Source organism: Hyla sarda, chromosome 1 (genome assembly GCF_029499605.1).
Source record: "Hyla sarda isolate aHylSar1 chromosome 1, aHylSar1.hap1, whole genome shotgun sequence".
NCBI lineage: Eukaryota > Metazoa > Chordata > Amphibia > Anura > Hylidae > Hyla > Hyla sarda.
The window spans coordinates 231,320,642-231,333,903 of NC_079189.1; the positions used below are offsets into that span (position 1 = coordinate 231,320,642).

General features: G+C 42.8%; 1 protein-coding gene across 3 annotated transcripts in view; it reads left to right on the plus strand.

Annotated features, from left to right (window-relative positions):
• The window catches only part of PRKG2 (protein kinase cGMP-dependent 2), a 110,605-nt gene that overhangs the window by 80,751 nt on the left and 16,592 nt on the right, over positions 1 to 13,262 (plus strand). For all 3 annotated transcript variants that reach the window (XM_056568940.1, XM_056568939.1, XM_056568941.1), the window contains one exon: positions 9,146 to 9,268. In XM_056568940.1, the coding sequence (XP_056424915.1) occupies positions 9,146 to 9,268 (123 nt within the window). The remainder of the gene's footprint in view (positions 1 to 9,145; positions 9,269 to 13,262) is intronic.

A 13,262-nucleotide genomic window follows, 5' to 3' on the forward strand; every position in this document is an offset into this window, starting at 1 on the left:
AAATACTGTTTATACCTCCGAAAGGTATACCCTACGAATACTAAATCTCAGATTTACCCCAACTAGGTAGAAAGCCTGCCCATTTGGCACGAGATAGTGCCGGTTTTAATTTATCTTTTTGCATTTTGATGCCAGCAAAAAGTGCTGACACATTTTCTTCACACATATAGGTACCTTGAGGGAAAATATACCAGACACCTAGGACCCAGAGTAAAAGTACTAAAACCTGGGGTTGGTCCTAGTTACTTATAGCTAATATCTATACTAAAGCTAACCTGATTGGTCGGCAGGATAACAGAATGATGCCCCTAAAGGACCATCATCTATCTAAACGACCGTAATTACTTCACATAATGCACCAAAATTAATATGAGGTATATCTCTCACCTATATTGGAATAGTTCGGTAACTTAGGACCAGTTTTGAATTATATTTAATATACTTACCTGTGTAAGCCCGCATACAATACGATATGTCATTTCCGGTCTCAACCGGAAATGACGCGAGTGTGCGTTCCACCGTGAATCGCAATGGGTGTGCTGGCGTGCGGTTCACCTGATACTTAAGGGCGCATCGTGCGCCAGATCAGTAGCCGCACAGAACCCTCTGATATCGCTGCAGGGTGCACATGGATGGCGTGCTCCTTATCCTCTATCTATATCCTTATCGGTCTCCTGATGAACGGGATAGTAAGAAACGCGTCGAGACGTTAACCATGCATCTTCATGACTACAAACCATAAGTATCCCAGCTAAATGGTCTGATTTATACCTTATGATTAATATGGAATGGTGATAGTGCTGTATCCTCTTGCTGCTATGCACATGTACGAATGATATCCATATATCAGTAGGGAATTTGTGTCATATTAGCCTTAAAGGGGAAAGGGATATATACTGTCATTTCTCTGACTATACTAAGGTTGACCATCTCCTTGCAGCCCTGACTCCTCTGCTTTGACTGATCATAAATATTATTATTATATATAGATCAGCACTAGGGTATTGGCCCCGCAGGTAGTCAGTCATATTGAGTAGCTAGCAAGTGAGTTTATTGTAGGGTGGTGACAGTACAACAGGGAATAGGTTCCTGTGCGGGACCGTCCTTATTAGGACGCCCACCCCGCCTAGGGGTAGGCTATCTAGGGATAGCATAGTATTTAACAGGCTCCCTACCAACCCCCTCCTGTTGTCCCACCCTGAGACCCCTCCCGAATCATGGGGAAAGGGACAGAATCAGCTAGGCTGGTACTATTTGGTTAAAGAATATCTAATATCTGAGTGCAGCTAATGTGCTGAATCTTTATATTTGTATTTGGAGCAGAACCTTCATTAATTTACACTTTTTGCACATGTGGTGTTTTTCTGTCCAGGTTTTGGAGGACAGTTTTAGTTGTACCTATTAAATGTTAAGTTTTAGTCTACATTTTCAGATCATATAATTGTTGGTAGACCATACATCCCAATTTTTGTTAAATGTGTCATACGTGGTTATCTATTGTATTGTATTCGCACCCTAAAGTACATTGTTTGGGATGACAATCAGCTTTGAGCAAGGCAAGTGCGATGGAGTGACAAGAGGTGGGATAAGATGGCGCATCGCGACCCTCATAACGTAATGGTAGAGTAGGTCGAGGCAATCCAGTTAGCCCTGTGTGTTTGAAATTTGTGATGTGTGCCGTTCCCCAAAGCTATAGTACGTTCATAAGTGCAAGTTACGTTAAATTTATTGACTACTTCCGTAATGGAGGGCACAGTTGGAGACTTCCATTCTTTAGTGAGCGTTATCTTGGCAATAACACAGGCAATGCTAGCCAACTCCCGCAACTTTGGAGGAATAGAGTGCATATTAATAAGAAGTAAAACAAACTGAGGGGACCAGGGAGTCTGGATGTGTAACACGTCTTCCAAAAGGGTTCTGCAGGCCGACCAGTAAGCAGTAATAGCTGGGCAGTCCCACAGTACATGTACAAGGCTACCTGTATTCCCACAATTCCGCCAACATAGGGGCGAAGAGTCAGGGTATATAAGTGACAATTTCTCAGGAGTGTAGTACCATTGTAGAGTGGTTTTAGTCAGGGACTCCACGTGGGAGACGCATTGGAAAGCCTTATGTGCCATCTGGAATGCCTGTTTCCAATCATGTTCATCTAGTGTAACGCCCAATGATCGTTCCCAAGTGCGGAAAGGATGTGATTTGTAAAAGCTGGTAGAATGTGTGAAAGTGGCATATATCATACTCAGTCCTTTTAGGTTGCTGTTTAAGAAAACGAGTGTGGCCGGATGAGGACGAACACCTGAAGGGGACAAGGTGTTAAGAAAATGCCTAATCTGCAGGTACATATAGAAATCACATTTGGGATGTGATACTTTAGCTGTAAGGCTTGGAACGTCATTAGTTGTTCTGTTTCATGTAAATGTCTAACATGGGTAATGCCATGAAGGGACCATCTCTGTAGGGCTAACTGGGGTATAGAAGCCTGAATAAATGTTAGGGGAAGGGAATTGTCTGAGACAACACTATCAGCAGCTGCCGCTTTTAGGTATTTTAGCCACGTAGCATATGAAGCTTTAATAATAGGGTTATGAAGTGGTATTGGGGAGACAGAGTCCCAGAGGGGGTGTAACAATGCGTCCGAGCATTGGTATGGGGACATATAAGTATGTTCAATGTGTACCCAGGGTGTCTAGGCGACCTTTCCACCAGCCTCGCAGAGAACTAACCAAGGTGGCTATATAGTAAGCATGAAGATCCGGTAAGCCAGACCCCCTGCCTCTTTTGCTTTCATTAGTATAGAGCCCGCTGATCTCGGCTTCTTATCTGACCAGACAAACTTGGTTAGAATCGCTTGGGCTGCTGAAAAAAAAAGAATAAGGAACCATGATAGGTAGAGTTCTGTAAAGATATAGGAACCTCGGGAGTAGAAACATTTTAAATGTGGCAACCCGCCCCACCCAAGAAATATCATAATGGTCCAGTCTCTGTGCCTCTTCTGCTAGTACTTTCAGGAAGGGTTCATAGTTGAGTTGGAATAGAAGTTTATGAGGGGAGGCTAGTTTAATACCTAAATATGTTACATCCGAAGTACGCCAATTAAAAGGGTATGTTTGTTTGAAGAGTCGTGTTGCCTGGTCGGTCATGAAGAGAGGCAAAGCCTGTGTTTTTGAGGTGTTAAGATGGTAATATGACAGTGTGCCAAAGTTGTGAATTATGGCTAGGGCAGCTGGGGTCGAAACAAGGGGCTTGGTAAGAGAGAGAATAATGTCATCTGCGTATAGGGAAATGAGGTGGGTTTTTCCCCCAATTGTAACCCCCGATATTTCAGCACTGGAGCGGATGGCTTGTGCCAGGGGCTCTAGGCATAAAATGAATATGAGAGGGGATAGAGGGCACCCCTGCCTCGTGCCATTAGTAATGTTTAAGGGAGCGGACAGAACTCCATTGGTAAATATTCTAGCCGTGGGGCAGACATAGAGCGACATAATTGCTTGCATAATGGGGCCATTAAAGCCCAAATGCCGTAACACCGAGAAGGCATACGACCAGCGGAGCCTGTCAAACGCCTTCTCGGCATTGAGTGCAAGGACCAAGGCAGGGGTGCGGGTCTTCTCAATATGGTAAAAGACGTTTAACAGGCGTCTAGTGTTGTCTGCTGCTTGGCGGCCTGGCACAAAGCCAGACTGATCAGCATTAATCAGGGAAGGCAACACCGTCGCCAAACGCGAGGCAATTAATTTGGCGAAAATCTTTAGATCTTGATTGAGTAGGGAAATGGGCCTATAATTTTGGGTGATATCCTGAGATTTCCCTGGTTTGGGGAGCGTTACTATCAAAGCCTGAAGGTTTTCTTTAGGGAAGGCCCCTCTGTTAAGGGCCGTTTGACAAAAATTTCGAAGGTGTGGTGATATAATATCACAAAAGGTTTTATAATATAAATTAATAAACCCATCGGGTCCTGGGGCCTTTTGGGGTGGGATGGATTTTATCGTTTTCACTACCTCAGTTAGTGTAATGGGGGGATTAAGTGTGTTCCGCTGTTGCTCAGAAAGCTTTGGTAATTGCAGACCAGAAAGAAAAGAGTCTATAGATTCCTCTAGTCGTGGCGGGGAGGGAATGGAGTCTTGTAGATTATACAATGAAGAGTAGAAAGCCTGGAAGCACTCAGCTATCCCTTCTGAGGTATAGCAAGTGGAGCCAGAAGAAGGGTGTATTAAGTGTGCAAGGCAGGACTTGGAGTGTCTGGATTTTAAACGGGATGCTAACAGTTTCCCTGCTTTGTCATTTTGAAAATAGAATTTCGCTTTTGTTCTTCTGAGGTTTTTCTCATATTGGAATAAGAGAAGTCCTCTAAGTTCCTGACGTTGAGTGGAAATCTGAGATGCTAAATCAGGCGATGGGCAGGATTTGTTTTGCGACTCTAGAGCTCTCAGCTTACGTAAAACCTCATCTAAATGTGCTGCCCTCTTCTTTTTGCTCAGGGAACCATATTTAATGAAAAAAAACCTCATATAGGCTTTGTGGCAATTCCACAGGGTAAATGCATCAACCTCAGGGGATGTGTTAGTCGAAAAGTAGTCAGTAAGCTCCTTCCGTAATTGCTGGGCATGCTCCGGGTGGGACAGTAAGAAGGGGCGAGCTCTCCACAGGTAAGAAGGAGAAGTGTTGAAGTTTTCCTGCAGCGAAATAGATATAGCCGCATGGTCTGACCACTTGATGGTTTCAATGGTAGACATTAACAGTTGAAGAAGCAGAGAACGTCCCACCAGGAACATGTCCAGCCGGGAGTACGTGTTGTGTGTCAAAGAGTGATGAGTGAACTCCCTTTCGGTTGGATGTTGAATTCGCCACGTGTCGGAAATTTCTTCAGACCATAGAAGGTGAGACAGTGACGGGGGGGACGCTCGGGCAGTGGAAGTGGAATCTAGGGATGGGTCTACTACTAAATTGAAGTCCCCACAGATGACTAGGGGTCCCCCTTTTATGCGATTGGCAACTCGTAATGTGGAACGGAGGAAGCGGGTGGAAGCGGAGGAAGTTGGGGACATACAGTGCCACTAAGGTATATGGTATGTGATTTATGGTGCAGGAAAAGATGATGTAGCGCCCCCGAGGGTCACAAACTATGTCAGACATGGTAAAGGCCGCCGTGTTCCTAATCGCCAACATAACTCCTCTAGTTTTAGTTGTGTGGTGCGAGTGGAAGATGTGGGGGTAGGAATGCGTGGGATAATCTGAATGCATCCTTCTCTAGCAAATGTGTCTCTTGTGCACTAATGATATCAGCTCCTACGGATAACGCTTCCCTCTAGAGATAGGCTCTTTTATGAGGGCTGTTGAGACCGTTAACATTGATACTGACCATTTTAAGTACCATAAAGCAGTATAAAAAGCATGATCGTATGAAGCATTAGTACATAAGGGGTTGACGACAAGCGCCTCCCAGCCAGAGCACCCGGGTCATCAATTAGCGGACACTGCTGCAAGGACAAAAGATTAGTGTACCTACTCACATTGTACATACACATAACATAACACATAACATACAATGCAAACCAGCAAACTAGTAAACTGTAAAAGGATATCATAGAGGAAGGCCGAAGCCTATCTTCCTGAGTGGTGGTTATGTCCATGCCGAAGCCAGACCAAACCTAAGAGCCGAGGAGCCCATAATGAGGTCAAAGGTCAATGAGACCAGAGTCAGTGAGCTGTGGACCAGTCATCTCGAGATTTGCGCAATGACGGGCGGGGTGGTCCTTTAGATAAGTCCACAGGTAAGTTCCATTTCTTCAGGAGAGTCTCCCCTTCTGCTGGAGTCCGGACCAGGTGGATCTTGTCATCACGCCGGATTAGGAGACGTACCGGAAAGCCCCATCTACACTGAACACTTGCTGAGCGTATGGCAGAGGTAATCAGGTTGAGATCCCTGCGCAGTTGTAGCGTGGCCGCCGAGAGGTCGGTGTAGAGGGCCACTTGATGGTAGGGAGCTGTCAGGCCCCCGTTGGTGCGGGCGAAATTCATCAGCTTCTCCTTCACTGTGAAAAAGTGCACCCTCGCCAAGACATCCCTGGGGACAGAATTGTTCAGATGTTGAGGTCGAGGTACTCTGTGCGCCCGATCTATTTCAAGCTCTGTTGGGGAGCACGAGGGCAGTGCAGCTTTTATAAGAGAGCGGACATAGGTAGGAATTTCTGCAGGGGCCACACTTTCTGGGATGCCGCGTAGTTTGATATTGTTGCGCCTACTGCGGTCTTCCAGGTCGGCAACTTTTGCTTTTAGGAATATCATCTTCTGCTGCGTTGTGAGAGTCAATGACTTCATTGTGAGAGGTAGCAAACTCTCCCAGTTTATTCTCAATATGATCAATTCTAGCCCCTAGACCCTCCACAGTGGCATGTAAAGGGTCAATTATGCTTATAATGTCCTTTCTAAAGGATCTCTGAAGGGTGAGCAGCATATGCTTCATTTGGGCGTCTGTAAAAGCAGTGTCAGTGACAGGCAGTGAATGCAGCTCATTTTCTTCATCAGGTGGGAGAGCAGCAGCAGAGTCCCAGTCAGACAGGGGAGGAAGGTTAGGCAGAGGGGAGCTGCGTTGACGCTGCTGAGTGAAGTGGCTGGACTGAGAAGACTCCCTCTGAGCTTGCAAGCAGGGAGGCGTGGGTGAGGGGAGAGCAGACACTACCTGTGATCCACAGCGCTGTGAAGAGCCGGGGGAGGAAGGAGCAGAGGGCGGCAGGTCAGCTGCGACGTGCGGGAGAAAACTCCGGAGCTCCGGGTCAGATGTTGAGCGTCGCTGCAGAGCAGGTAGGACTTGCGCTGGCAATGGCGAGCGGTGTGCTGGGCCTCGTTCTCCGTCGGCGCCATCTTGGGAAGGGGACCGCCGCTCTGAAAAGTAGAATTTAGCCAGCTTGTCATGCTTGACAACCTTTTAACTGCGGCCTGGTGGCATGGTGGGCAAAGGTTCTCTCACCCGTGGGTGCTATTAAGGCTCTGGTAAATGCTGTGAGGTCGCTGATTAGGGCACTTTACTGCGGAGCACAGCAACTACACGGCCATTCAGTCAGGCTGCCAGGCCACGCCCCACCATCAAAATTCTCATGTTCACCCCTGTCCACCACCAGAATTGCCTACACTGGGCATGTGAGCATTGGAATTGGACCACTAAATAATGGAAGAAGGTGGCTTGGTTTGATTAATCATGTTTTCATTTATATGGACATGTATGGTACTTACCTGGGGAAGAGATGGCACCAGAGTGCACTTTTTGGCTTTCTGCATGATCCAGTCTACCACCAGATTCCAAGGGTCACTGATTATTGGGTATTCTTGTCATTCCTCAGCAAATGGCACATCAGTTGTTAGAATGGAGCATGTGGGAAGCCTTCCCCACACAGAGAGCTGCCATTCCCGCTTAACATGGTGAATTAAGACCGATTTTTCATGACAATCCACATGAAGTTTGGGGGAGGAGGCATTTCAAGAGGTAATAGGACATTGAAAGGAGCAAGAAATGTTAATGATGTATATCACTGAGTGGTTTTAAATAGCTGGCACTAAGTAATAATAGCAGATCTGCTATAATACTGTTGGCAAATATGACAATGCTTCTTTAGAGGTCTTGTGGAGTTATGCCTCAATGGGTTAGGATTTCTAGTAGCAAAATACAGCACTTTATAAACTTCATAAATCTCAACTTTAAGCAAAACAAATTTCAAGAAATGAGACAGAACAGTGTGCAAAACTAGTTTATTATTTGCACTATATTTTATTAAATAAGCAAAGAACTCAAATTGAGTACATAGACATTTTACAACGAACAAATGGTTTTGTGGTATTAATAATAACATACACTGAAAATGAATAATAAAATGACACTTAATAAAACCTAATGAATTCAGGCACAAACAGCCTAAAACAAAACAGTTGCTTGTGAAGTAGACATCATCTTGCTGTTTCTTTCTTTAAAGGTCCATATCTTATATACAGAGCACTTGTATATCTATTCCATATTTGTACATGCTGTATAAGGTATGGAATAGCCTCACCAGAAAAATGAAATATATGCCTACTACAACTCATTTAGTGAGCGTGGTGAAAAAAGTGAAACTTAAGTACAGTTTTGGAACACACAACTAAGCTGTCACAAATATGTTGACAGATTGGTTTGTACTGATGTGCATATAGCATTAATTGCAATTAAAATACCTGTATGTAGAATTTCCATTGGTGCTATAGTGAAAAAATGAAGAAGAAATGCTACATGCAGGTACCATTGCTCTAATTGCAAGTAATGCTATTGGCTATCAGTTTGGTAGCCAATTCCTGAGTGACAGATTCCCTTTCACGGTGTAGCACTCAATAATAGTAATAATAATAATATTTATTTATATGGGGGTACAAATAAAGATACAAATATTATACACAAAATATTCAAACAAAAGTAGTGAGGGCCCTGCTCACGAGAGCGTACAGCATTTGATAATAATTCTCTGATAATAAGTTAAGGGTGCTCTATAACCTCTTAAAAAAGGGGCTAAAAAAGGCCCAAAAGGGGCTTGACGACTGGGTCAGAATATCTCCAAAACTTCAGGTTTTGTGGGGTGTTTTCAGAATGCAGTAGTTATTACCTACCAAAAGTGTTCCTAGGAAGGAGATCTGATGAACTGACAATGGACACCTGGCTTAATGCATGAAGAGAAGGCTAGCCTTTCTAGTCTTGTGCCAAAGAAGAGCTATTGTGGCACAATTTGCTGAAAATGCTAATGTTGGCTATTGTTGGTTTTATCCAATCTGTTCATACAACATGCATTTACTGTATGTGTATATCACGGCCTTCATAGATATCTTCCTATGTTAAGCAGATTTGGACTCTTTTTTTGTTCTACAGATCTGAACTACATTGTAATGATAGTTTTCATGGGAAGCCCTGAGCATATGTCCAACAATAAACCTTATATTAGCTGAAAGTTTTCCTTGTTTAGTCCCATTTTCCATGGTGACTGAAGGAAAGTGTTTTCTTTACATGTTTCTGCAGCTGAGTTGAGATCTTAACAACATAGTTCTGTTTTGTTATTATATATATCTTTGGGAGGATTATTTTTCATGTGTAGTATGTGTAACATAACATATCTGGCATATTTCTCTCCAGCCCTCCTTTTACTGGGCCAGACCAGATGATGATCTACAATTTAATTCTCCAAGGTATTGAGAAAGTCGAGTTTCATAGAAAAATAGCCAGACGGCCTGAAGATCTGATCCGACGCCTGTGCAGGTAACACATGGATTTTATCTTAGAATGAATGTCTATCCTACAAAATGGTGAAGGGCAAACTGTAATAGTTCTACAAACATCACAAATGTGCTTTTTTGGAGTATACCAGTTTTAGTATCCACCATATACCTTGGTGATGTTGACCATATGTCATCTACTGTTCTTCCTGCAGCCCACAACTGTATTACAGATTTGTGTTGTATACATTCATAATTCACCACCTATACTTTGAGCTGTATATGTAACCACACAGGTTTTTTTCATGCATTTTCTATAAACTTGTGCTGTACAAAGGTACTATGCAGTATCAAACAGGGTGCCAAAGAAGATAACTGCAATAACTTTGTTTGCCACTGTAGACTCGCTATAGCTCTAAAGCTAAGGCATTTTACATTTGATTCACTGTATTAAAACTCTTTAAAGGGAACCTATCATTAGAAAAAATTAAATCAACAAGAACGCGATACCTGTAATAATATTGCACCTGACCATGTCCCAAAGTTTTCATCCCAATCCCTTAATGTGCAGAAAATGTACTTTGAAAATGTCCGGCACCGTATGCTTGTGCCCCGTAACTAGTCATTAGGGCAGGCAGCTTATGAGAGGAAGTCACAGTCTCTCAACTGTACTCACGCCCACTGAGATATAACTGACAAGCCAGAGGGGTTCACATCATGCACTTTGCTTGCGCAGAGCTCTGGCACAAAACGCAGTGACTAATGCAGAACACTAAATGTTACTGTTACTTTTCAGTCATGTATCAGTAGGCGTGATTACAGCCTGGATACCATAACCAGTTCTTCGAAGACTTCCGCCCTGATGACTAGTTAGGGGACCTAAGCATACAGGTCAGGACAATTTCTGCATATTTCATGATTGGGAAGAGTACTCTGGGACATGATTATTATAACAGGTATAATGTGTTCCTGCAGTTTATTTATTTATTAGAATTTTCTTTCTTCACTGGTAGTATAGATGAAAAAAACAACCCAGTAGGGCTGCTAAGAAATGGTGTCAGCAGAATCCTTACCCCCCCCCCCCTCTTATTTACTAGGGGGTAGCTCACTGAATTGGCTTTAAAGTAAGGTTGTTTTACTTAAAGGCCCTAATTGACAATGGTGCAGAATGTAACATGTAGTGCCACTTCTCTGAATGATTGTTCGATCATTCCTACTTAAAAATGAGTCATTACTAAAATCTTCTATATTTAATTATAACCTATGTTATTAAAATGCTGACACAGTAGAACATATGAGACCACAGGGACCAATTCAGAAACCCAAAAACTATAATTGTTCCTTACATATGGAGCATTTAGTATGAACCTGCATATCAGTCCTAGGAACTCAGACACAGGTCCACCTTTACAATAAGATTCCTAGAAATCACAATAAAGACGCTTCAAGTGTAAATAATGACATCAGAAGGTTATGGAGTGCGACATTTGGAAACAATGAAAGGAAAAATGCATTAGCTAAATTGCAACAGGGTTACAAGAGCCCCACTGCTGTGTGTTAACTTTAGAGTCTACACAATGTGGACCTATTTGGCAGCCACATAGTTACCGACCACAAATATTCAATAAGCAGCTGCAGCTGTTTGATTAAATAGAAAAGAGGGACATACTTGGTATTTTGTCTCTGTATACTCAAGAAAATGTCAGTGTGTCTATGACAAGTTATTTAGGAGTATATGCCAATTTGGAGAATTAAGTGCAAATAATTGCCCCATCAGATACCAAGGTCTGTAACTGAAAACATGTATTTAATTAATATTACAGCATACACACTAAAGTTATTTGTGGTTAATTTCCATAATATCTCAAACAGTAATAACAGAAATGCAAAGTAATGTAATGATAGTAATTAGTAGAGATGAGCGAATTTTTGAAAGGACGTCACGAGGGGTGGAGCCGTGACGTAATGATGCTCCGGCCCCTGTATTGCCCGTCATTACGTGCAGAGCGAACTCGCTCTGTGCTGTAATGATAGCACAGTGCCGCAGCGGGGATCCCGTGGGTCCCCAGCAGCCGGACCGCAGCGATCTGACATCTTATCCCCTATCCTTTGGATAGGGGATAAGATGTCTAGGGGCGGAGTACCCCTTTAAGGACTGAGCCCTTTTTTACAATTCTGACCACTGTCACTTTAAGCATTAATAACTCTGGGATGCTTTTACCGATTGTTTTGATTCCAAGACTGTTTTTTCATGACATATTCTACTTTAACACAGTGGTAAATTTTCGTTGTTGCTTATATCCTTTCTTGGTGAAAAATCCCCAAATTTCATGAAAATTTAGAAAATTTAGCATTTTTCTAACTTTGAAACTCTATGCTTGTAAAGAAAATGAATATTCCAAATAAATTATATATTGATTCACAAATACAATGTCTACTTTATGTTGGCATCATAAAGTTGACACGTTTTTACTTTTGGAAGACATCAGAGGACTTCAAAATTCAGCATTCACAAAATTTTCAAAATCGGAATTTTTCAGGGACCAGTTCAGTTTCGAAGTGGATTTGAGGGGTCTTCATATTAGATATACCCCACAAATGACCCCATTATGAAAACTGCACCCCTCCAAGTATTCAAAATTACATTCAGAAAGTGTGTTAACCCAGCAAGATAAAGGAGAAAATTCTAAACGGTATACTATTTTGGAAACTACACCCCTCAAGTAACGTAACAAGGGGTCCAGTGAGCCTTAACACCCCACAGGTGCTTGACAAATTTCCGTTAAAGTGTGACGTGAAAATGAAAAATTTGATTTTTTTCACTGAAATGCTGGTTTTACCCAAAATTTTACATTTTCACAAGGGGTAATTGGAGAAAAAGCCTCCCAAAATTTGTAACCCCATTTCTTTTGAGTATGGAAATACTCCATATATGGATGTAAAGTGTTCTGCGGACGAACTACAATGCTCAGAAGAGAAGGAGCGCCATTGAGCTTATGGCGAGAGAATTTGTTTGGAATGGAAGTCAGGGGCCATGTGCGTTTACAAAGCCCCTGTGGCGTCAGAACAGTGGACCCCCCCCCCACATGTGACCCTATTTTGTAAACTACACCCCTCACAGAATTTAATAAGGGGTGCAGTGAACATTTACACCCCACTGGCGTTTGACATATCTTTGGAACAGTGGGCTGTGCAAATGAAAAATTTTATTTTTCATTTTCACGGACCACTGTTCCAAAAATCTGTCAGACACCTGTGAGGTGTAAATGCTCACTGAACCCCTTATTACAATATGTGAGGGGTGTAGTTTCCAAAATGGGGTCACATGTGGGGGGGATCCACTGTTCTGGCACTATGGGGGCTTTGTAAACACATATGGCCTTCAATTTCGGACACATTCTCTCTCCAGAAGCCCAATGGCGCTCCTTCTCTTCTGAGCATTGTAGTTTGCTCGCAGAGCACTTTACATCTACATATGGGGTATGTTATTACTCAGAAGAAATGGGGCTACACATTTTGGGTGGTTTTTTTCCGATTCTCCCTTGTGAAAATGAAAAATCTAGGGTAACACCAGCATTTTAGTGATTTTTTTTTCATTTTCACATCCAACTTTAACGGAAATTTGTCAAACACCTGTGGGGTGTTAGGGCTCACTATACCCCTTGTTACATTCCGTGAGGGGTGTAGTTTCCAAAATGGGGTCACATCTGGGTATTTATTGTTTTATGTTTCTGTCAGAACCGCTGTAAAATCAGCCACCCCTGTGCAAATCACCAATTTAGACCTCAAATGTACATGGCACACTCTCACTTCTGAGCCATGTTGTGCGCTCGCAGAGCACTTAATGCCCACATATGTGGTAGTTCTGTACTCAGGAGAAATTGTGTTACAAATTTTGGGGGTCTTTTTTTCCTTTTGCCTCTCGTGAAAATTAAAAGTATGGGGCAACACCAGCATGTTAATGTAAAAAAAAATTTTTTTACACTAACATGCTGGTGTAGACCCCAACTTTTCCTTTTCATAAGGGCTGAAAGGAG